The sequence below is a fragment of the Cetorhinus maximus genome, chromosome 15 (genome assembly GCF_964194155.1).
Source record: "Cetorhinus maximus chromosome 15, sCetMax3.hap1.1, whole genome shotgun sequence".
NCBI lineage: Eukaryota > Metazoa > Chordata > Chondrichthyes > Lamniformes > Cetorhinidae > Cetorhinus > Cetorhinus maximus.
Genome location: NC_135893.1, coordinates 88055718 through 88081258, shown reverse-complemented (window position 1 = coordinate 88081258; position 25541 = coordinate 88055718). Strand labels below are relative to the sequence as shown.

Below are 25541 nucleotides of genomic sequence, written 5' to 3'. Positions count from 1 at the left end.
ACTGTTATGCCGGGGGGAAAACACGCTAGCCCAGAACATGGCTGGACAAGCATGATATGCAGAAGTCGGGACTTGTCTTTTAGGATCTTGCTCAGATCGTGGACATCCGAGGAGGAGATGATGCTGGAGCCAGACAGCTACCGGACCCTGAATGAACACGTGCATCCATGCTGGGTGGATCCTCATGCCCATTGCTCTGTTGCAAAGCAGTTCTCAGAAAGTGGGAGGTCGCCACACAGCAGCTTTGACATCATTGAAGCTTCAGAACCTCACGGACTTCGCCATGGGCTCGCACCATCTTCCATGGTCTCCATTGATGCTTTGGACCTGCTTTGAAACTTCACGGACTTCGCCATGAGCTGATACGGATGATCGCGAAGTGGGGTGCTGGTGGAGAGGAAGGTCCAGGTATGAGTGGGAGAAGAAGGTGTTCTGGGGGAGGGGGGGGTTGAAGTTGGAAGGAGGGACAAAGGTGTTGGGGGGTGGGGGGGGTTGCGAAGGTGTCATTGGGGGTGAGGTTGTGGGGGGGGTGCGAAGGTGTCATTGGGGGTGAGGTTGTGGGGGGGGCGAAGGTGTCAGTGGGGGTGAGGTTGTGGGGGGTGCGAAGGTGTCAGTTGGGGTGAGGTTGTGGGGGGCGAAGGTGTCAGTGGGGGTGAGGTTGTGGGGGGTGAAGGTGTCAGTGGGGGTGAGGTTGTGGGGGGGCGAAGGTGTCAGTGGGAGTGAGGTTGTGGGGGGGCGAAGGTGTCAGTGGGGGTGAGGTTGTGGGGGGCGAAGGTGTCAGTGGGGGTGAGGTTGTGGGGGGCAAAGGTGTCAGTGGGGGTGAGGTTGTGGGGGGCAAAGGTGTCAGTGGGGGTGAGGTTGTGGGGGGCAAAGGTGTCAGTGGGGGTGAGATTGTGGGGGGGGCGAAGGTGTCAGTGGGGGTGAGGTTGTGGGGGGGAAGGTGTCAGTGGGGGTGAGGTTGTGGGGGGGGAAGGTGTCAGTGGGGGTGAGGTTGTGGGGGGGTGAAGGTGTCAGTGGGGGTGAGGTTGTGGGGGGGAGTGAAGGTGTCAGTGGGGGTGAGGTTGAGAGCAAAGGTGTCAGTGAGAGTGAGGTTTTAGGGGGCGAAGGTGTCAGTGGGAGTGAGGTCGGGAGGGGGGAGAACAAAGGCGTCGGAGGTGGGTGAGAACAAAGGTGTCGGGGGGAGTGAGGTTGGGTGGGGGAGAACGAAGGTGTTGGGGGGATGAGGTTGGGAGGGGGAGAATGAAGGTATCGGGGGGATGAGGTTGGGAGGGGGAGAACGAAGATGTCAGGGGGGTGAGGTTGGGAGGGGAAGGAGAGCATAATGGGGTAGAATGGTGTAAGGGGGGAGGAAGGCATCCTGGGGAAGGAGGGAATAAGGGTGGAGGAAGGAGTAAGGGGTGGACAGAATGTCCAGGTGAATGTGCAAGGTAGGGGTTTTGAAGTCAATGACTGCCTATTAGGGAGCAAACTCAGGGTGGGAGTGGTAAGATCGAATAGTGAGCGTGAGAGGGGGCAGAGGGAGACGGTAGGGTGGGAGGGTGAAGGTGCTTCAGTACCAGTAGAAGGGGCGGCAAGGGTGGTTGGTGAGGACACAGAGGCAAACATGGACCCTGGGGGTGGGAAGGAAGAGGTCAGGGACGGTCAATGTGGGTGGGGGAGTAATTTTCAGGACTGTGGGGAATGTGCACGTTCACCTGGACATTCTTGAAGGAAAATGGTTCGGGCTGTAGGGTAACGGCAGGGAGGTCTAAGGTAAAATGCCCAGGAGGTGGACTGTGATTGGGGGAAAGGACATGGATGACTGGAGGAGGTGAAAAGGCGTGGGAGCTGATATCAAACTTGACAACTGCCATTTTGTAGAAATCGAAAGTGAGCGGAGCCTTGTGTTAGACATGCACAGGTGCTGCATGGGAGTGCGATCAGTGGGTGAACGGACATACAGATGGACAACTGAAAGAGAACCCCAGCAGACAGCATTGAAAATGCTCGGGACAGTGAGACAAGTGTGATGGATGAAGGCTCATCGTCCATGGAAGAGTGCTTGCACGAGGCTCCGGAAGGGCCTGGCGCACACACACACTTCTCCCTCCAGGATCACTTGTGGTCTGGCTCATGCAGCTGAACTGCTAGTTGGGGGGCAGGGGATGTTGTGGGAGGAATCGTGAAGTCTGTGAGTGAAGCTGAAAGACACAATTACACAATGTTCAGTGAAAGTGAATATATTTTCAGATTACAAAGTGACAAAATGTTCACTCGTGCAACCACTTGTGATGAGAATTTTTTAACTTTCCTAGGCTTACCACCACTTCTAAGTGCTGCCTTGGCATCGCAGCAGGGGCGGAGGCAGCCTGTGTAATGGTCACCCCTGTTTCCTCTGATGACTTTGGCGTGCGTCCTCTGGAGAGCCGAGGCCTTGAGGGCCCCAGCTTGCTTTGGCTGACATCCTGTGGGCCAGCTGCTCCCTATGTGGTGACAGACGATGAGGTTAAGGGGGTCACAAGCAAAGGGGACTCAGAGGGAGCGGTCAGCCTCTGAGATTCCTGAGTGGATAACCCACAGGTGTCCAGCTGCCCCGCATCCTCCCTTTGGGTGCCTGAGGACCTTGGCCTGACTCCTTGAGGGGGAGGAGCACCTGGAGGGACATCGAGGTGCCCCGTTTCCCCCTCACGTTGCAACTTTAGGAACTCACTCATGGCTACCACAATGGAGTGCAGGTCTGCGCACATCTCTGTGTTCTGCTGGACCAAGATCTCCATGGCAACCACCATCCTTCCCCTGGAGACCTCAATGAACGCACATGTGGGCACCACTTCATCAGAGAACAGGTGGACGTACTCCTCCAACCCTCATGCCACTCTGTTAAGGGCTTCCAACACCTCTGCGTGATGTCCCCCCGTTTTCTGCTGACCCTCCACAATTAGTTGGAAGGCCGAATACAAAGGCTCGCCATCTGACTCAGGCCTGACAAATGCCTCTCCCCGAGCAGTCCTTCGAGTGCCAGGGAGCTCTGCTGAACCTGTCTCATCCTGCTGTGGACACATGTCCTTGTGGTGACCACCAGATTATGAACCCAAGCCTGCTCTAGATCTAGATCCCACCAAAGTGTGTCTCTCTGCACTGGTGGAGGGTGTGGGTAAGCACTGTGACAAGTCTTCCTGGTTGCTTATTTTCAGCTCTTCAACGGAGGAGGTGTCCTCTTGGCTGGAGGTGAGGACCTGGATGGAGCTGAGGGACTGGCTGGCTGAGAGTGTCGGTTGCTTGACAGAGCTCCTTGTGAATCAAAGTAGAGATAATTAGTGTATGCCAGTAGAGTCAAAATCAGGATAGAGAATACTCTCAGTTGCGTTGAGAGGGGGAACGATCTGGTCTAGGACCCTCGTGTGGGTGTTCACCACCGACCTCACAGATTTGGCACGGCCCAAATCCTCACCAGTCAGCATGATGCCACGTTGCTCAAAGTGAGTGAGGCGCCTAATGTCGGCCACTCCACCCCCAGATTGAGACCTCACCCTCCTTTTGTGAGCCAGCTTCTCCTGCATGAAAACAAATGGAGAGAGTTTGAGCAGGACGCGTGCCACGACCGAGGATAAAGACGTGTGGAAACCTCTAACTTCTGCCCACTTTGAACCCAACAGCTGTGCACTAACAGGCAATAGACTGCTCAGATTCGGTGATTTACAAATTGAAAATTGCTTTCTTGCCCTCCGCTGCCTGTTCACAAGCTCCTCAAGGAGCTTAACATGTCATTAATTGGAGGTGAGCGGGTTGCCAACCCCTGCCCTTGCTTTGAAAATTCCAGCGTATCCAGGAGGCATTAGACCCTGACATGGGGCAGAATTTCGCCTTTGTCAAGCAGGCTCAGCGGGGGTGGGTGGGAGCAGTCGGGAAGCCGACTGCCGCCCACAATCGGGACCAGACCGCGATTTCACGCTGGCAGGCCAATTAAGGCCTGCCCAGCATGAAATGCGTGCTGCAGTGCTCAGCGCTGCCTGTGTAGAGGGTGTGGGGGAGGCAGACAAGCGGGGAACTTCGCGCATGCGTGCAAGTGCATGCAGGAAAAACTCCCTGAGGCACAGAACTGCCTCAGGGAAATTAAGATATAAAAAATTAAAAACAAAGCATTTTTAGATGTTAAAAGACATGTCCCCTCATGTGACTCTATCACATGAGCAGAAACATGTTAGAAATGAGTATGAAATTTTTTTTTTTTTAATGACGGATCGAAACCTCATCCCGCCTGTGGATGAGGTTTCGCAAAAAATGCAAAGGCCACTTGGCCTTATCGCCTGCCCAGCAACCATAAGGTTGGACAGGCAGTGAAAAATTTAATTCAGTTAGATTGTTAATGGCCTTAATAGGCCTTTTAATTGTTGGCGGGCGCACTGCCAATTCCCACGCATGCCTGCCGACCAAAATATTGTGAGTCATTTTATGCTCATTTGGGCCGGATGCACGCCCACCCAACGAGTGAAAAATTCTGCCCATGGAATGCAGGAGTGCTATTTTCAAAGCACTCTGCCCCTGTTCCAGCCCTCACTGGCAATTAAAAACCCCAGACTTAGGGCGGGATTTTCCGCACCCGCCCACCGCCACGATCTTCCAGTCCCGCCGCAAGTCAATGGACTTCTAGCTGGGGCACCGCCTCACCCACGGCAGGTCCCGCCTGCAGCAGGGCCGGAAAATCCCAGCCTTAGTTTCTATTAATGGAAATACCACAAGCAAACCTTAACTGCAGGTAAAAAATAACCCCCCTGCCCTTCCTGTTGAAATAGGTATAACTAGTTTCCTGCACATATCAACTTCCCTTTCCTACCATGGCTGACAATAAGCTCAGGGCGGAATGGTCCCAGATTTGCACTAAGTGCAGTACTACCGGCCACGATGGCGGATTTTCATGCCGTATCATCCCAAACCCGCCTCATTACTTATGGATTCCCAGGAAACATGCCGTTTCCATGGCTGACCGGCTCTCATTCGCCCGCCATGCCATCACTTTGCCGCTTCATTACGCTGGATGCCATATTTAAAGTCCAGCCGCTCTCACACATCTCAGTGCTTCCAGCCCACAACTACTGCCCACGAAAGGCAAAAGGACTGCAGCCCCCAAGTTTAATGATGCGTCACTGGAATACCATTGGACGCCAAGGAGGCCTGCTGTGATGATATCTACCCCGCTCTGGCTGCAGGACAGGCAGAGGCATCACCAATCTGGCATGGCAGACAGTGACAGCAGTGGTCAGTGCCAATGCTGCACAGAAGAGGTTGGCCATCCAATGCAGATAAAGGATGAATGATCTCATCCGTGCAGCCAGGGTATGGCAACCATCTCATCGCTCTAAACTCACGCACTTACTCAAACCCATCACATATTCACTGGCATCTCTCTCATTGCCAGCTCAAGGGACATCACCACCCATTCTCACACACATACCCTCACATGTCCATCTGGCCTCATCTCCTCTGGAGACTGCCTCCTCAGCCCTCACCATCTCGAGGCCACTTGCACAGATCAACATGTGCCCCCACACACACACCTTGGGGGACCTTCCTTCCCCAGTACAGCTCTCATTCTGCAGCCTCTTCCCTTGCCTGAAGCCACTTTTCCACCATACCCAAGCATGACCTAGCCCTCCAGCCATTGAAAAGCCACCCACATGTGGCTGATCTGGTAGGTAGAGACCTACCCACGGGCCCCCCTAAAAGTGATGTGGTCCTGTCTGTGAAGCCTGGCACTGATGACTGTGAGTGCTGACCAAAGCAAGGTAGGCAAACAAACCTTGAAGCCCTGAGCGAAGTGCAGCCCGCCAGGTGCATGTCGCTTATGTGCTGTTGTGAAACACGTCGATATGTTTTCCTGTCAACATGGGCAAACGATCCAGCGGCAGGGGGAGATGAGTTTGGTGGGCTGACCTTATGATAGATGCTGACGTATTACAATGAGGTTTCTGATGCCCGATGGCGGGAAACGTGGTCCGCCATCAGCGGACGGAGCGGCCGATCACAAACTGGTTTCACACATCATGAAACCGATTTTTGGCCTCCTCCCCATATTGTCCACTCACACCACCGAACACACCTGACGCCGGTGGGTACGGAAAATCCCAGCCTTAGCCTACATAGGCATTTGAGTGAGAAGCTTTTTCTTTTCCACCCTTGAATTCATGTGAACAGCAGAACTAATTGGCCCAGAATGTCCTGGGAATTCTGTTTCATTTTGTGCTAAGATTAGTGTGCATTGTGTCCACTGTGTGGTCAATGATGAAAGTGTGGTTGGGGAAAAAATCATTTCAGCCTGTTTTCATACTTAAGTGAGCGGCTTGCTCTCAGTATGTGCCAGAAGAAGGCGCAAGGCTCCTTGGGAGTTCAACCTCTGGTTCATCTGAATAATTCTGGAGAGCTGTAGGCGCCTGTTGGGCCTTGTGGACCGGTGTGGGCTGACTGCTGTGCTTGCAATCGCCTTCAAGTAGGCACTGGGAAGCAAATGGGAGGGTTGGGCTGATTGCCAGCTGGCAACAGCCTATCATAATTTTATGGAACTCCATACATTAAAAATGAAAATCTTTAGCTTTTTATTGGTTTCCTTAGTGGTCTCTCTAAAGAGTACTGGTTAAGCCACAGAAAGTAGGAAAAACTGAGTAGACTTTGCCTGATGTGTGCCCCGCTTAGTTTCTGATCAGCTTTGGAAAGGGGTCCTTAAAAATGCATTGGGTCTTATTAGCATATGCAACCTTCAAGGTAAGGTTGCCAACTCTAGTTGGGCAGGTTCCTTTAGGTTTCATCATATGACCTCCCTCCTCCAGCCATTTTTCCTATCTCAAAATTTTATAAATAATAAAAGTTTTCAAAGAAAATAGGTGAAATACGTTTTTAAAACCCTTATGATTTTATCCTGGAATTCATGTGGGAGATTAATCTTTAATTCCTGAAGATCTCAGGACAAGCTGGAAGGTTGGCAACCCTACCAGAGATGCCTGAGACCCACCTGAACCAATAAAGCATATTTCGGGTATCTTGGGATATGGACATAACTCTGCGAAATTGACATTTTTGAACTTGTTTCATACCTAAGAAACAATCAAAACAAGGTACAATTTTACTCCTGGCTTGTTTAATCTTGAGATTTTTCAGGTAGCTTCAATTACCAATCATCTCCCAAATAAATTTTTCAAGAAAATTTATATTTAGAATGTTCTTTAATAATGCAAATGAGTACTCTCCACAACTTTCAGCGCGTGATTAAGTTCAGCATTGTGACCGGACTTGAAATTCAGAATTCTGATGAGCAGATCATATCAATATTGACCTGCTTAATTCATCAATGAGGTAAGCCATCCTCTAAGATCTCTGATTCACAATTGCGGTCCCTGCAGCATATTCAAATAATTTTGCAGGAAGTTTTGGACCAAATTTGCAGCAGGACAATCAGGGCATGAAGCAATTTAATTAATGCCATTACTCTCCATTTATGCCATTTCAGGAAACCCTGGAACAACTGATCTGAGAATTAACATGACCTGTCATAGAGTGACATTTTTTAGCCTTTCAGTGCATGAGGTCAGTCATTAGCTTATTGTTTGCCACAGATTGCTTACAGCCTTCAAATTTCTTCGATTTGACCTTCTCCCATTCCTGTACTACTTCAGAATCATTGCTGTCGGTCAACAAAATGTAAGCTTTTCAGTAAGAATCCTTTAACAGACTTTTATAGATTTCACATTCCTAAGCATCTTATTTTGATAAAATTGCTTCTTTTAACCCTTAAACTACAGGTGGGCCCAGTGATTAATTTTCATACAAGTACAATTGTAGCAAAAAAAGTTATTGAAATGCAATGTACAGCTACCAACGAAATAATGGTAGGGCCGCTACACAATCTATCCACAAACATATCCCACCCACATGTCCATTTAATAACCTCATCTTATTGCCCAGCAAATAAGAACAATGCTCAATGAGCAGTGGGTGCAGAAGTGGGTGTTTGCAAGTGCAGCCACATAGTGAGCATTGGAACAAACTTTGAAAAGAAACACTTTCTTAAATGGTATTTTGACCTGTCAAAAATCTGCTGCAGCTGCAGTTAACGACCACCAGCAGTCAATTTGAGGCCAGCCACCACGAGCAGCGATCCTGTAGCCAAACCACCAGCAGCAACCAGTCACTTGCAGCACAATGGGTGGGGTAGCAATGGTTGGTCAGGTGCCATGGTTGCAGCAGCACTAAGGGTCAAAACGAGGAGTGAGTGAAAGCTGCCAACATAGATGGCGGGGGTAGAAGGAGGGGAGACAGCAGCGTTGGTGTAGCTAGCTATTACAGTAAGTTTGAGTTATTAAGGAGAAACAGCAGAACACATCAGTACTAACTTAGCTTACTGTGAGAGCTGACTAAACTGCTGCTGTAGTAAATGTTGGTTGAAACCTTCCCTGATGAGTTGTGCTTATGCTCAAATGTCAAGAATTGCTTTAATATTATATCCTATTAAATAAAAATTTAAAACACAACTTTAATTTTATATTTATCCCTTCTTGTTTTCTATGGTAAGAATTAACTTTTAAATATCTTAATTTTTTCTGTTGTGCGTCACCCTCTAGAAACTTTCAAGAACAATTTTTTCTTCCGCACTAAACCATCCTAAATGGTTGGGCTTTCAGTTAAGTGAGAGGCCAAAATGTGATTATTTCCCTGGCTAATATGATGTCCAAAAGTATATCAAACAAATACAGAGGTCTGCTAAACAAGAATGCTCATCAGTGGCCTCTGAACTCCAGCCTATTAAATTTGTCTAAGCGCAGCATTTTTTGGTTCTTTCTTTGTGACTTTTCTAAAGGTGTTATGTTTATGGAGGAACAAAACAGTACAGTATTGGCACTATTCCAGAGGGTTTGGCACGAACATTGTCAGGATTTCAAATTGTAGCTTCAGATTGAACTCCTATACAGCTGTTTTCCCATAGAAGTTGCTGATTAGTTTCTAATCCAAGGCCAGGGTTCTGAAAAGTAATCAATATAAATCGGACACCTGAATCAACTGTTGCCATAAACCAGGCTGAGCAAATTCTACCTTTTCAAAGTAGTACTTATTATTTTGACCCTATAATCTTTTAAACCAGTAACTAGTTTTAAACTAGTTGTCAAAAATAAATGTGTTGCAGCATCTGCCCAAGGCAAGTTATATATGTAAGCACACCAGTCTGTGCTTGTTTTAGGACCACGATAGAAGGGCCTGTGTGTTCACCAGTGCGATGGGTGTGGAGGTTGCACGCTCATAGAACTATTTTCCACCGAAGCTTTCTGATTATGGTCATATTTTCATAACAGGGAGGAAGGATTGTATAGTAATTAGCAGAAGGTTTGGTGGAATGTCTTCAGGATGCCTCGTTCACCAAATTTAGTACTGATTGAGCAGTATTACTTTTTTTTACCCCGAAAATTTAATGAGGCTTTGGGGACCCGAGTCTTCTCACTGACGCAATGATATTTAGGCACTAGTGCACTTTATTGTCTGAATTTAGCACCATTAGTGTATTCATTACAGCTTTCGTCTGCTAATCACCGTGAAGTGCTTCTTTTTATTAATTCTTTGTCATCTTAGGAAATAGTGATAGGGAGTAACTTTTTGTTTGATGGCAGCAAAATAGAAATATTAATTACTTCAGTTTTCCACCATGAGTTTGCTCTTTTTGTTTTTGTAAACCTGCAAAACCTGCCTGAATGATATCTTTAATGGCTGAAGAGCTGCTTAATTAGTCAAGTAAGCAGCCAACAATATTTGTCCAGTGGTAAATATAGGAAAATAAATAGAGTGAAGGCCTTGCACAATGTGATGCTCTTGACCATGCTATTTTCAGACTCTAAAGACTGATCTATCCACTAATAGGAATGATTTTTAACTTCTGCCCAAAATGAGTGTGAAGTGGACAGAGCACCCACACCACCTACCTGAAACAGCATTAGAGACCTCAGCCGTGTTCAAGTTGGGCATCAGCATAATTCATACGAGTTGCTAAGCAATGAATAAGTGGTAGCAAGCAACCAACCACACAAGGGTGGAGTGGGCAATCTGATATCTCCTAGGGTGAGTTAAGTCAGAGGAGAGTAGTAAAAGCAGGGAGTTGCCTCCCAACTATCTGCCAGCAGACCTCACTATATTGGTGGGGCATCAAGAACATTTCTGCTCCCCCTGGGCCTACAAAAATTCTTCCCCCAAAAATTCTGCGCTTTATCCCTTCAGAGATCGCCCTTGAGGCTGTTCACCACATTGTGCAAATTGGTGGAACATGTACAGCTTCAGAAGCAACAAAGATGTGCAATCATCTGCCCCTCTGTTCCATATTCATGTTGATATATATAAAAAAAAATCCATGATAATTTCTGAAGAATGTAGAGCTCTGGTAACCTGAGCAAAAGTTCTCCTTCAATCAGTACCACCAGAAACATATTAACTGGCTATTGTGGGATCCTGTGTAAAAATTGACTGCCTACATATTAGTGTCTATGCTTAACTAATGAATTTTAATTTTAGTTTTCTTGAGCTTGGGAAAGGTGCTTTAAAGTACAAGTTCAGTCTTCCTTTCCAGGTGAAAGACCATGGGACATTTTGTGGATGTGACAAGGTGCTATGAAAATACAGATTTTTGCTGCTTTATTGTTCATTCAGATTATCATCAGTGCATTGTGATTGTGATCAGGATTATCTGCCTGTTAATCAAGGTAGTAATTTGAATCAGAATTTTCACATATATTCCTGTCATAATTACTGATTATTGAGAACCAAATCTGAATCTGTCACTGTTGGGATAAGGGGAAGTGACGTGTCCTTATATGGATATCACTAAGTTTTCAAAAGTGAAATTTGGGTGAATTACTAAACTCATACATTAAGAGCTCTTTTCCTGAAAACACTATTGAAATTGTTTTCATTTGGGGCAGATTGAAGGTATAAAAGTTAATGTAGGATAGCAGTCCAGTAGATGTTATGCCCCTTGATGTTCAGAAGGCCTTTGATAAAGTGCTGTTATTGAAATGTGTACATTAGCTGTCACTGGCATTCAGATATTTTACTGGAAGCCACATGCTTATAATTTTGTAGGCCAGTGGTTTATATTGTATTCGGTGGAATTAGATGCCTGTGAGTAAGGCGATGAGTGGGTCCTGCTGAGATCTATATTGAGACTATTACTTTTCATCACCATTAATGATTTGGATGAGGGCATTAATGGAACTGCTCACAAATGTACAGATGATATAAAAATATACACAGGGGTTTGGGAATTTGGATTCTTGGAATCTATTGCCAACTGGCATTGATCCTAATAGGGATCTTGCCCTTGCCTCCAGTTATCAGATAAATATTTCTGGAAATAACCTAGGACAGAATTTATAGGGTTCCTGTGTGCAAGGATTTTATTGATGAGTCTTTTTGCACTTTTAAAAATTGATGGCTAAGCTATTGAATTGAATTGGAGATATACATGGAGACCAAATAAGCCATTTATAGCTGAAATAGAAATTGCATTATTAAGAAGTACAACTGCATCATATATAGAACAAAGTCAGAACTCCAGGTCAAAGATCTGAAGTTGTCATTTTTGATCAGGAGAACCCAAGGACACAAATCAGAAAATTGCACAACCTGTTCTTCTTCACCTGATAGCAATAACTATGACTGTTATTTCAGTTGCCCTAAATTATGACTATATAAACCGACCCCATGTCCAGGGTGGAGAGTATAAACCAATAGTATAGAAAAAGTGGTGGGATTTTGTACCAGGATACATTTTATAAAATGTTTATAGCAGTTGAGAATATTCACAGTGTTCCACACAAGGCTGATTGACATTTCAATTAAGTTACTTGTCTGGTGGTTTTAGCCCCAACCAGCAATGCCACTCACACCTCAAAATAAAACCTGCATATACACTGTGCAATGTTAGTTCAAATTAGGCTGGAAATGCTTGAAAATTCTTAATCTACAATGAATTAATTATATTTGGTTTTCTTACAGTTGCTAGTTCAAGGTAGTGTGTAAATAGCTCTGAGTAATGGAAATTTCCCTCTTGTGTTTGAAATAGAGCCAGAATGGTTTAGTTGACCTAAGTACACCTAGCATAATCTGAAACAGGAATAAAACAAACCTGGAATAAAACATCCCAGCATGTAAATTGCCTATTTGAAGATTGCAAATTTAGGTTGGTGAACAGTTGTAAAATTGATGTAGTTTTTTAAAAAGCATTGGTGCAGAGAGAATATGGATAATTTATCTTTTTATTTTTTTACCCTTTCATCAGGAGTTTCTTTTTGTTCAATCCAGCACCCACTTCATTTCAGACATGGAAGCTTGGTTTATTTTTATTTTGTTGAAATAGTATCCTGAAGCAGTTGGGGTGGTGAATATTTTCAGTTGTATATAGTTGCTTTCTAGAAATACTAGGTTATGTTTGTTACTTTCATTTGTCTCATTATCATACTTAACACCTGTTATGACCAGGGTGGGGGGAGTGCGCAGTTTATCTAGCCCCACTACTCTGCAAGTCACACCATTAGTTTAAAAATTTTATTCACTCACCAAAATGGCTAACTATTCACCTTCGCTGCTGGTAGACCCAGAATGAAGGAGACTTTAACTGGGCTTCTTTCAATAAATTCATAATGATTAATTTTATTATAAAACAAAACTTCTTTTTTAAACAAGTTGTAAGAACTGGTTAACACACAATTGTAATCTAGAAGTATAACTATCTATCCCTTTTAAAATTCCCCAGCCGCAGACATGCACGTGCGTGCGCACATACACACACAAAAACAAAGAACAAACAGGGTTTCTGCAGAGATGAGCTTTGGAGGATAAGCTTTATAAAATAAAAGATAACGTTTACAGGGTTTCAACGCTGTCGATCTTGAGCTCCCTCGTGTGAAGGGAGGTCCCATTCGATGTCTGGAGGTACTCACCAATGGAGCTTTGGCATGGAGGTGAATATAGCTGTATCAATCCTTCTTGTCTCACCCTCTTGGGTTTCCAAAGGCAACAAGTTCCACTGAGCAGAGGATTCTCAGCCGGATACTGACAACCACTTTATTTCAGGCAAGGCAAGAAGGCAAGCTGGGCAGCTTTTTTACTTTCTCAGTTCAGTCCCAACTAAATTCATAAAACTAAGTCCAAAACTTAAATCTCATCCCTGTCATGTGATTTCCAGTAAGTCACTAGCCTTTGCCTTTAAATCAGTTTTTTTCCCCTTAATTAAAATAATTGCAGTGCAAACAAGCAAATAGCTCTCCCCCATCAAGTACCATGTTGGTCAGGTGATTTCTTGGAATAGGCATGATTGCTCCCAGTCCAAGGGTGAACTTTAAAAAAAAATCCAGGTCAGCTTCCAAGTGACCAGATAATGCAATGTCTTTCCAAATTTTAAAGGAAAAATGCAGTTCATGAAGATATGGCATTCCCAACAGCATCTAAAATAATGTTGCATTGTGTTGAGAAAGTGATTGGGTAATGCCGAGATTGCCCAGGAAACTTTATTACAACCCTGCAATTGCTTCACAATGAAATGACTGCAACTGTCTCGAATGGGAGATCTGAAATGGATGCCCTCAGAACCTAGACCGGGATCAAGCAAGGCTGTGTGATAGTCCCCATGCTATTTGCAATCTACCCGATGGTGACCATTCACCTCACCAAGATAACTGCTCTCTGGTGTCAGTATTAAATACCTTCCAGATAGAAAACTCTTTAATCTCATTTGCCTCTATACAAAAATTAAACTGATCACCATAAATATTCATGATCTACAGTTTGTGGATGACTGCACCGTCATTGCACACACTGCACAGGATTTGCAAGCCACTCTCAATCTCTTCAATTCTGCGTACAAGAAACATGGCCTATCTTTGAACATTGCCAAAACAAAACTCATATCAACCCATACCTGGTCAGCTAAATATTCCACCTCCCATATATGTTGAAGGAGAGACTCTGGAATATGTTGAGCACTTCCCATACCTTGGCAGCCAACTTGTTCAAAAGGCCACCATTGACAAGGCGATCCAGCATTGGATCAGCTGTGCCAGTTCAGCCTTCTACAAACTACGAGATTCAATGTTTAACAACAAAGACTTCCGCAAGACAATCCTAGTGTACAGAGGTGTAACAGGCACTAGTGCCCTTCTTGAAGCCAGATTCAGAATCACTCAGGCAAAAGTCCTGCAAAATCAACTTCAATGGGCTGGACACTGTGTCCAGATGGCTGAAAACTGCCTTCCCCAACCAAGTTCTTTTTTCTCAACTCTCAAAGGACAAAGAAAACACTTCAAAGACACACTCTGAAGCTCTCCTTGGAGCACAGCAGCAATGACCTTCATGACTTAATGGGAGGAGCTTTCTACCAATTGTTCAGAATGGTAACAATTTGTCCATCAAGCTGCATCATGGTTTGAGTCCCAACATCTTAATGATGAGGCAGAGTGGCAGCAGAGAAGGAACGTAAGGGAAGTAAATCCTGCACTCCAGATTCCACTACCTCGTTGGACGACCTGTTCCATGTACCCAAAGATGTTTGGGTCAAGAATCAGCCTGTTCAGTCACCTGAAGATCCGTGGCAGAAACTCACAACCCTGAGTCGATTACATTCTCGAATCAAGGGACAGTCAGCAACGACGAGTTAAATGTGGTGTGTAAGCAGCTCTGAGTGATTGGAAATTCTCCTCTTGTGTTTGAAATATTGCCAGAATGGTTTAGTCGACCTAAATATGTCTGGCACGATCTGAAACAAATAAAACCTGGAATAAAATATCCCAGCATGTGAATTGCCTATTTGAAAACTGCAAATGTAGATTGGTGAACAAGTGTGTTTTAGAAAAACATATGTTTTTCTAAAAAGCATTGGGGCAGGGAGAATAAAGCTTTTTAGATAACCTACTTTTTTATCAGGAGTATTTTTTTGTTCAATCCGGCATCCATTTCATTTCAGACATGGAAGCTTGTTTGATTTTTGTTTTGTTTAAATAGCATCTTTCCTGAGGCAGTTTAGGTGGTGAACCTCTTCGGTTGTATATACAGTTACTTTGTAGCACAAATACTCTCATGTTCATTATTTACATTTGTCCTATTATCATACTTGACACTAAAATGTTATTGTATTGTGTTGAGAAAATGATTAGGTAATGACATGCAAGTTGCTAAATAGTTTCGCTAGCCCACTATCAACGCTTTTGATCCAAGGGCCAAGAGAATTCGAGGCATTCTGTTGTTCAGATATGCATGACTCATTGTTTAATGGCATACTGTAGGCAACCAAATTGACCTTTTGGAATGACTTTCTGCAAAAAGACTTTGGAAGCAGCAATAGAGATCCAAGACCACATTGCACATGTTATGTAAAAACACAGCCTTTCTAGATCAGCATATGATCCATTTCGCATCCCTTTGGGCAGGGAGATTTCCTTTTTACTTGGGAGGTGAGCAGGCTTTACCCTTGAATTCAAATGATGCGATGTGACCTGCTTCTATCTCTTCCTTCTATCAATAGCAGTGACTCAAAATAATTTTAGTGTTGCCAGTATAAAGCAAATTTGAGGCTTGGACAAATGATTAAAGAGGATGGGAGCAAATGCTGTATTCTGCTAATACAATTCCTATAGCTATCAGTTAAAAGAAAAAAAGGCAAACACTCTTAATCTAAAATTGAATCTGAAAGTGCTGGAAGAACAAATCAGACCTGTCATTATCTGTAAAGAAAAGCAAGTACAGATCCATTGTTACAATTGAAAAGCAGAATATGATTGAGCTCCTTCATGGGACTGAACGAGCCAGGGACAAGAACAACAAGCACTCTTGAAAGAGAAGTGGTATTAAATGAAATGGTACGCACAAAAATAAAAAGTGCACATGGTGATGACCTACAATAACACAAAATGCTAGAAATATACAGCATGTCAGTCGACATCTGAAGAAGAAACAAGCCACGTTAACATATTAGGCGTAGACCATTTGTCAAAACTGGGTGAGACAATGAGCTCCTTAAGATGGAACAGAGCAAAGAAGTAGGGAGCAAAAAAGCACACAGTTGGAGGGAACAATTAATAGTGCTGACAATGTCACAGGTGGTGTTAATAGGTTTAATATCCAGCAAAAGATGAAAGTTAGTGAATGTTATGGACATGCAGGTTGTCACGACAAACTGGGGATAGTGCGCTGTAATATCAAGCCCCACTGTTCCCCCAGCCACAACAAATGTGAAGTTTGATCAAACCACCAGATTGCCCCAATTCTACCAAACTGTTTAACTTAGGTTAACAGAATACGGGCATCAGTTTTATAAACTTAATGGGCAGAATTTAGCCCTTGTCGGGCGGGTTCGGCGGGGATGGTTGGGAAGCCAACCGCCACCCGTGATCGAGGCCGGAAGGTGATTTCACGCTGGCGGGCCAATTAAGGCCCACCATGCATGAAACGCGAGGGGCAGCACTCAGTGCTGCCTGTGTGTGGAGGGGGAGGAGGGTGAGCAAGCCGAGCGCAAACTTCATGCATTACACGCGGGTGCGTGCTTGAGAATCTCCCTGAGGCACAGAGATGAAGAGATTTTTTTTTTTAAATTGAAAAATGTTATAAAACATGTCACATGAACAGGGACATGTTATTAATTAAATTTAAAAATTTTTATTTTATTTTTATTTGCTTCTGGAAACCTCATTCTGCCTGTGGATGAGGCTTCCAAAAAAATGCAAAGGCCACTTGGCCTGTTTGCCTGCCCGCCAATCGTAAGGTTGGATAGGCAGTGAAATATCTAACTTAATTGATGCTTTAATGGCCTTAACAGGCCTTTTAATTGTTGGCGGGCCCGCTGCCGATTCCCGTGCATGCCCACCGACTGAACTATCGCGCGACTGCGCATTGACGTCAGGATGCTTGCCCGTCGTCACCGCATGTCATTTCATGCTCGAGCGGGTCAGGCGCACGCCCGGCCACTGAGGTGAAAATTCTGCCCAATAAGTAAATAACTGTGTATTGAACAAACTGTCGTTAACTGGTGGTAACAGAAAGAAAAATTAACTGCTAATTTCTAACACTATAACTTAAGCTGTACCCCCTTCTTAAATCCCTATACACACACATACAAGGCGCATAAGACGCACAAAAACATGGATCTTAAGGGTGGGATAAAACAGTTCAATAGCACCAATCCGGAGTACAGGATTCGATGGGTTGATTTTGATCGATGTCTTCCAAATTCCTTTCAGTTCTTGTTGATGACACAAGGTGGTCTTCCAGCACTTTCAGTGATTAGCACATTGGTTGAGCACTTGCCTTTCAATGTTTCTAACAGTGATTTTCCCCTTTGCCTCTTGACACGGGGTTTTCAAAGAGAGCAGGTTATAGAGATATGAGGCGAGAAAGCCAGTTAGCTTATTGTGGAAATACTGGAATCTTCCACACACAGGAGAAAAAGGTTTTAGGTCTTGTTCCTTTCAGGCTAGGAGCCAGTAAGCTGCACTGCTTCTCACACAAAATTTTGTCACCTGGTCAGGAACCAATTAAAATGCTGTTGCCAGGCAGCTCCCTTGGTCCAGGACTCCTTTCTGGCAGCATCCTGTCTTTCATGGCAGACTCTGTTCCAGGACTGCAATATTGTATATATATCTCATCCTGTTCCAGTGGTCTTTCAACTTGCAGACATTGTAATTCCAATCAACGGCCCAACAAAAAATGAAAAGATATGCCCTTTACAACAGTCCAACAGAAATAAAAAGATATGCTCCTTACAAGGTAGAATCATAGAATGGTTACAGCGCAGAAGGAGGCCATTCGACTTGTCGTGTCTGTGCTGGCTCTCTACAAGAGCAGTTCATCTAGTGTCATTACCCCGCCTTTTCCCTGTAGTCCTGCAGAATTTTCCTCTTCATTTAATCCAGTTCTCTTCTGAAAGCCATGATTGAATCTGCCTCCACCATACCCTCAAGCAGTATATTCCAGATCCTAACCACTCACTATATTAAAAATGTTTTTCCTCATCACCATTACCTCTTTTGCAAATCACACTAAATTGGGGTCCTCTGGTTCTCAATCCTTCACCAGTGGGAACAGTTTCTCTGTATCCACTCTGTCCAGACTCCTCATGATTTTGAATACTTCTATTAAACCTCCTCTCAGCCTTCTCCGAGGCGAGCAACCCCAGTTTCTCCAGTCTGTTCACGTAATTGTAGTACCTTATCCCTGGAACCGTTCTTGTGAATAATTTCTGCACCCTTTCTTAATTCCTTCACATCCTTCTGAAAATGTGGTGCCCAGAACTGAATGCAATACTCTAGTTGAGGCTGAACCAGTGTTTTATACAGGTTTATCATAACTTCCTGCTTTTGTTCTCTTTGTCCACTCATAGTTTCTTGCAAAATGTTCTAATAACTTTAATTTGTTTCTAACCTTCAAGAACTGTGATTAGATAATGTTTAGCTGCACATGTAGACATTATCAAGGCAGATTTTTGTATCATTTCCAAGAATGACAGAATGGATTTTATTAGTGCTTTCTATAATGTAATAATTGCAGACCATAAGTAAAATAACGCAAGGACTTGACCAACAAGGAATTTATAGGAGCTGTCAGAGACAACGTGTAATATGGTGACTTTAGCACAGCTGAGGAAGTGGTGCAGCCCTAGACAGCCAAGCGAACAGTACCAGGGATTGGGATTTTTGTTTTGTATGTTGTCATTTCTAAGAAGGCGCTAGTACAGGTTTTGGGTATTAGGGTTGTTTTAGATGTTTTGTCAATGCAATTGTCTATAAACACCAATTTCTAATTTTTTTGATTGGACAAGTTTCATCAATTTAATCTGAAAACCAGAAACCGTAAGAAAATTAGTTATTCAAATTATTTCAAGATTGAAGGATGGTTTTGGTTCTTAACTCAGGATTATTTTGTAGATCAATGTTTACATTGTAGCAAAAGATCAATGTTTTTATTAACTTCTGCAGATGCCTCACATTAAGCCTGTAACGATATGAAGTGAAGCTTTCAAGATTATTTGAATCAACCACTTAATTTAAAATGACAACATTTTGTGTGATACAACTTTATGCACGTGTTATTTCAGTTTGACTTGCATGTCAGTTATCGTATTTTATGTCACGCTTAAGCAAGTATACCCATGGTTTATGGAAAATGGACACTACTTTTAAAACAAAAAGAATAATAGACACACTGCTTTGAAATAAAATGGAGTCAAGAGTTCAGGTGACCTTTTATCTTCTTTGCCAATATACATGAAACTACACAAGCCTGGATGCTAGCCTAGACTTTAAAATGCAAACGACCTTTAGGGACATGTCATGGAGAAGACATTAAAATGCACAAACCCTTTCCTGTGGATTAATGGCTGCCATTGTCCAAATATCGGCAGAATCTAGTTCACAATGGTCTTGCAGATTTCTTGGCTTTGAAGTGGAATTCTACAGAATGGGTATGAGAAGAAACCCATTCTATCACAAGGAAATGCATATGGGTGAAACTCAAAAACTATTGTGTGTCAATGCCCAAGTCATCAGAGACCACTTGTGTGCACAATGAAAAACATAGCAACTAGGAGCAGGAGTAGGCCATTCGGCCCTTTGAGCCTGCTCTGCCATTCATTATGATCATGGCTGATCATCCAACTCAATAACCTGCTCCCGCTTTCTCCCCATACCCTTTGATCCCTTTTGCCCCAAGAGCTATGTCTAACTCCTCAAACAGATGCTATGGTCACCTGACAGAAACCAGGTTTTCATAAGAATATTAAGACACAGATAGAGGGAACAGATCCAGACCAACAAAGGAAGGACACAGCCTCACATCCATCAGCAGGCAGAGAATTGGGGCTAGCTATTACCTACCAATTTGAAGAACATGACCAGATTTTCGCTACAGGGGTTCAACTGCACCTTAACTGGGGAGAAACCAGAAACCTGCTACTACAAGCAGTAAACCACTGCAAATTTGTTGTCAGAGACGCCTAATCTCCATTTCTTCAGTGAGCCAATAAAGGAAATCACAGGCCTGCAACATTTAAGATTGCATCTCAAGAGAATCAAGGCTGACAGTGAAATTTTGGGTTGTTAGCACATGCTACCTTTCTTTGTAAGCACCTTTTCTTGTATGTGTGCGTGGGTGTGTGTGTGTATGTACATGTGTTTGGATGCTGTTGCAAACACATTCAGTCATTGAACAATAAACATTTATCCTTTCTTTTAAACTTAACGAGAATACTGTCTTTTGCCTGTTCATAGGAGTTATAGCACTCGCGGCATTAAAACACCTTTTCTCCAGTCAGTTGAGTGTTGGAAAAAGGGGGTACCGCCCTCCTATCTCTCCCTTATCCATAACATTTGTCATATTAATACATGTATAAAAGTGACATTTAGGCCAGAGTAATGAACGTGTGCTACACCAAGAGGGGAAACGGCTCAATTGTGTTTTCAACCAATTAGTAATTTAAGATCAAATACAATGTTTTACATTTTTATGTAACATTACTGTATTGAAAATAAATTGAAATGGAGATCCAAGTGATTGGGTGGGATGTGCTTTGAATTTACGAACCCAGAATCCAAGAAATGAATCTTGCTAAAGCATACTTATTCTCCAGTTGATTACTTGCTGTCTTTTTTCCCATTTTAAAAATAGTCTTTGGTTTCTCACTTACAATTACAATTATTCTGTTAATTAGGGCACTGCTTCAGTTCTTCAGCGTAGATCTGATAATGAGGAGTATGTGGAAGTTGGAAGACTAGGACCTTCAGATTATTTTGGTGAGTATGAACTTCACATTTGTTTCCAAAGTAAAATTAATGTTGGCGCTTTAACCTTTAACATCGATGTTTTAGTAACTTTCGTTATTAAATTGTTCAGCTATATCTAATAAATTATTATGGTTGAACTCTAATGAGTAAGTGATGTAATGTCTAATGAATCCTGACAATGCAATTTATCCCTGTTTCCCACATAGCTTTGGATGTTTCTTATCGATTTGGAAACAGTTTTGACAAAAACTGAAAGGAATGCAGAATCAGTCACAAATGAGTAACATATTATCAGGCAAATGCACATTCTCTTTGTTGAGTTTTACGAGATGAAGGTTTGTGTGTTCTCACCTAACGGAGGATTATACAGTTGACCCAACGTCTTAATTTTAAAAATCAGAAAAAAAATATTTGACAAAAAATGTTTGTGTTTTCTGATGTAATTAGAAATTAAAGAAATCCAGCCCGGAATCATTAAATGTATTCTTTAGTTCAAACATAATTTTCTGTTGGTTCCCCTTGGACTAATCCATATGGTTTCCAAAGGAGCATATTGGAGGACTGTTGAAAATTCTTAAACATGTTTATGTGGGATGAAGTTCAGTTCTGAAGTGCACTGCGATCACACATGTGACAACACTCAATCTCAGTTAATCACACTGTACAAACTGAGTTGACGGTAGCTGTTCCAGTATGTTTAATTACTTCACTGAAAGCTGTTAGACATTCAAGTGTATGCATGCAAACATAATTCCACTGCCAGAGTGAAACTAGTATGTTGAGCTGGATAGGCTCGCCAGAATGCACCATGTAAAGCTATAAACGAATGAAGTAATGAAATTTTGTAATTCTCTTCACTTTTTGAGCAACGGTCACTTTTTCTTTTATTTGTAACTAAATGTTTCAGGCTGATTACTGGTTGATGTCAATCACTAACAGATTCATAGAGAGTTATTCTTGGCACAGAAGGAGGCCATTCAACCCATCGAGTCCATGCTGGCTTTCCACAATTCTCATAGCCCTGCAAATTATTTCCTTCAAGTACCCATCCAATTTCCTTTTCAAACCATTTTTTGTTTCCACTTCCACCACTGGGCAGTGAGTTCCAAGTCATCACCGCTCACTGCTTAAAAAAGTTCTTCATGATTAAAAATAACTTGGGGGAGAGATTTGCCTTGTGCATCTGTTTTACTCTGTGTAAGCTCGGCACAATGAGGACCAATTCTAGGAACCAAAGCGCCCAAAGGTCTCCTATAAGACGCCTGACCCAATGTTGAATTTGGTGGTTTTTCGGGTGACTACCTGAAACATACGTTAGGACCCTTTTCTTACATATGCAAGAGGACTAAAGCCTGTTTTGGCTTTCCTCACAGAAGTTTAAGGATGCAAAGCAGAGCAACACTGGGCTTGCTCTGCTTGGCATTTTTAAGCAGTTGACACCAAAACATAAATGGTATTTAAAAAAAAATACAAAAATAAACTTTTTTTTGGTGGCTGGGTGAAAAGAAGTGCTCCCTGAATCTGCAGTATATCGATCAACATTCTCCCCACTCCCTACTGGGACTTGGGGTTTCTGTCTGAAATTCAGTTCTTTTAACGGGTGAGTTACCTGTGAAGGCGCGGCTGGCGTGGGCAGCTGTTGGGGCTGCTGGTTCAGCTCCTGTTGCAGGTTCGTCACTGCCTTTGGGTTCAACACCAGGTGGCGACTAATTTATATTCCTTTATTTGTATAAAAATACTTACTAGTATAATTTACCAATTAACTTTTTCCCTTTCCAAGTCAGACTTTGATGTTGAAATACAAGCTAGTTTAAAATAAGTTACTGAATATATTCACAAAATAAAGACGATAGTTGTATTCCCCTAGTCCTGTAATAGTAGAGCTCTCACTTGATCCTGGAGCAATACACAAAATTCTTCTTAAAGGATATCCACAGCAAGGCATACTATATTAGATGTGTTCAAATGATGGCTTCAACTTTTAAAAGAGCCCTGTATACCACCAGGAGGCACTAAGTGGCAGTCAGGTGCTAATTGTGCTCTCCTCTTTCCGTCCCCAGGCCTGGTTACAGAGGACAATTGTAGTTCTTATTATCCTCAATGCTGCTCTAATATTAGCTGACTTGGAAAGATCACGAAATAAGATTGGAATCTTTCTGGTTTGTCGGATTCAGTAGAAGATATACTTTTTTAATCACTTTCAACTTTGCCAGCCAGCTTTCTCTCTCCTGTGCTTGATTACATTTATGCCTGTTTTGAATTCCAGGAGTAAACAATCACTCTGATTTTTGGGTCAGGATTTTAAGCTAAGATATTAAGTAAATGAACCTGTAAGGCTTGCAACTAACCTGAATTCAATGTCACCGACTAACCAGGTGTTTCCAATTCTTAAATGGCCTTTCTTCTTATTATCCTACTGTAGGGCCAATTCAACGCTAGCTAGATGAACTAAATCAGGAAACTCCACAGCAATTGGATATTATTATTTGCAGTTGGTGGTGGAGGAATCTCTGATCACCCTGTCTAAGTTTAATAAGTAACTTAAAGCAAATAATGTATAAGGAAATCCAGAGACTCCAATAACACGGATGCAGGGTGTGTTTGATGATATTTGTCACAAGAATACAGTCTTTTCATAATACCATATTCCGGAACTAGTTGGTCTAATGGTATTCTTTGTTAGATATTCTCATTCAAAAACAGAAAACAAAAACAACTTATATAATTTACAGCTGCATATGTTTTGATTCTGATCACTTTGTCCATGTTTAGGTGAAATTGCCCTTCTGTTGAATCGGCCGCGAGCAGCGACCGTAGTTGCACGTGGCCCGCTGAAATGTGTAAAGCTGGATCGTCCACGCTTTGAACGGGTTCTGGGTCCCTGCTCTGAAATCCTCAAGCGAAACATTCAACGATACAATAGTTTCATTTCTTTAACTGTTTGAAATTCTTGGATGGGTTGCTGCCTTTGCGTTATCTTGTGCAGTTAAACTTGATCTGTGTTGTTGCATATTACACGTGTTTTATGTAGGTAATGTCAGAAGCGCCGGAAGAAGACTTCAACCTGATTTTGAAAGGCCATCAGAAACAGATAGTTTCTGATGAAGGAAGGACTATCAATCTGTTGACTGAAAGTTCTAAAATTTGCTCCATTTTTTTGTCAGTGAAATTTAATAATGGATTCCAGTTTATTGCTTAATCTGCTACAAATAGGCTACTGCAACATTTAAATAAATTTCCTTGTAGGTGATCATGCATTTTGCTAGTTAAATGCATCTTGTTTCTTTGTTTAAAACTGTTTTAAACAGTGTTTCTTGTGAATTCCATGCATCAAATTATTTTAAAGTTCTAAAATTATTAGAACGAATGGATTAATGTGTTATACTTGATGAACATGCTGACTTCCAGAGTAGCCATTATTGCTGACTTTGACCATAAATTTAAAGAATGGGTATGTTATACTGAATGCTAAATTTTAATTACTGCAAACTATTTAGAAGGAATTGTAACACTATTGCACACTTTCGGAAAAATGGAAAGCTAGATTAATGGAATATTCTTCAAATTTGAGGGTTTTTATTTATTTTTCTAGTGTATTTTCAAGCTTGAGGTCAAGTCTTGTTTATTATTTAAACATGAGTCCTATTTCCAAGTTTGTTCTGCCAGAAACCTCAGTCTTGTTAGTGAGGACTTTAAGGTGTGGCAGGCATTTTTATTTGTGTGCACTGAAGTATAATTGTAAGTGTATGAACTGGGGGTTTTTTGATCAGCTCTGCTTACCAGTGCTGTCTGGATGAGTTTATAGCCACTTGCAGCTGTTCCTGGGGGCTCAAACACCAGTGTATCCAATATGTAGAAACAGGTTATAGAATCTTAAAAGTCTTTGTGATTAAAAACAAATTCAAAACAAATTTCACAATGAAGTTTTCTGATATTTTGTGTGGTCTTATTTTGCATTTTTTTAATTTACATTTTTTAAAAGTTAGTTCTCTTATTAAGCTTGGTGTGCTATTGGAACTTGCTTAATTTTAGGCTGTTCCACAAAAGAAAAACCGCACAATATTGCTTTCTGTGCTGAGTTGCATATCTAGACATTTTGGAGCATCATTCAGTTTTTAAAATATGAAAACCTGAACCATTCTTTAATATTGTATTTTCCATCATTTTATGTAATGCCTTTGCTTTCTCAAGTCCAATAAAAAAGCATCCTCCAATATGCATTTTTGCTTTTCATTTTGATTAAATTGTAACAGTATATATTTTATATACTTAAGCATTTTTTGAATTACATTTGATGTAATGAATGTATATCCACGTGACCATTACATAGTTGCAGACAGCTCAAGAGTGATTTTCTGTATTTACACCCATAAATCTTGTGGGGAGGAAGCATTTTCACAAATATGTAGAAATTTATACATACACAAAGTTATTTATGGTTGATTTAAACCCATTATTCCCTTGGTTCTTTCTTCTTTCTGCCAAGGTTGATTGCAGATAAATATGTAACTGATTCTTGGGTGTAAAATTCCTTTGCCTCAGAGCACCTCCCTTTCATTCCTGTTGTGTTAAATTCCTTTTTCAGACAAAGCAGATATGAGCATAAAATGCTGCTCAGTGGTTTGGTTTTAATTTGGTTTTGAGTGTCCAGTACACTCAGCCAGTAGCGCCGAGTAGATGATCCATCTCAGCCTCCTGAAGTCTCCAGCATCACAGATGCTAGTCTTCAGCCAATTTGATTTACTCCATGTGATGCTAAGAAATGGCTGAAGG

General features: G+C 42.5%; 1 protein-coding gene across 1 annotated transcript in view; it reads left to right on the top strand.

The window, feature by feature from the left end:
* prkar1b (protein kinase, cAMP-dependent, regulatory, type I, beta) overlaps positions 1 to 24982 on the top strand; it is a 215645-nt gene extending 190663 nt beyond the window's left edge. Inside the window, exons 10-11 of the mRNA XM_078558889.1 lie at positions 20696 to 20777; positions 23541 to 24982. Coding sequence (XP_078415015.1) covers positions 20696 to 20777; positions 23541 to 23713 — 255 coding nt within the window. The 3' untranslated portion in view covers positions 23714 to 24982. The remainder of the gene's footprint in view (positions 1 to 20695; positions 20778 to 23540) is intronic.
* The last annotated feature ends 559 nt before the right edge of the window (positions 24983 to 25541 follow it).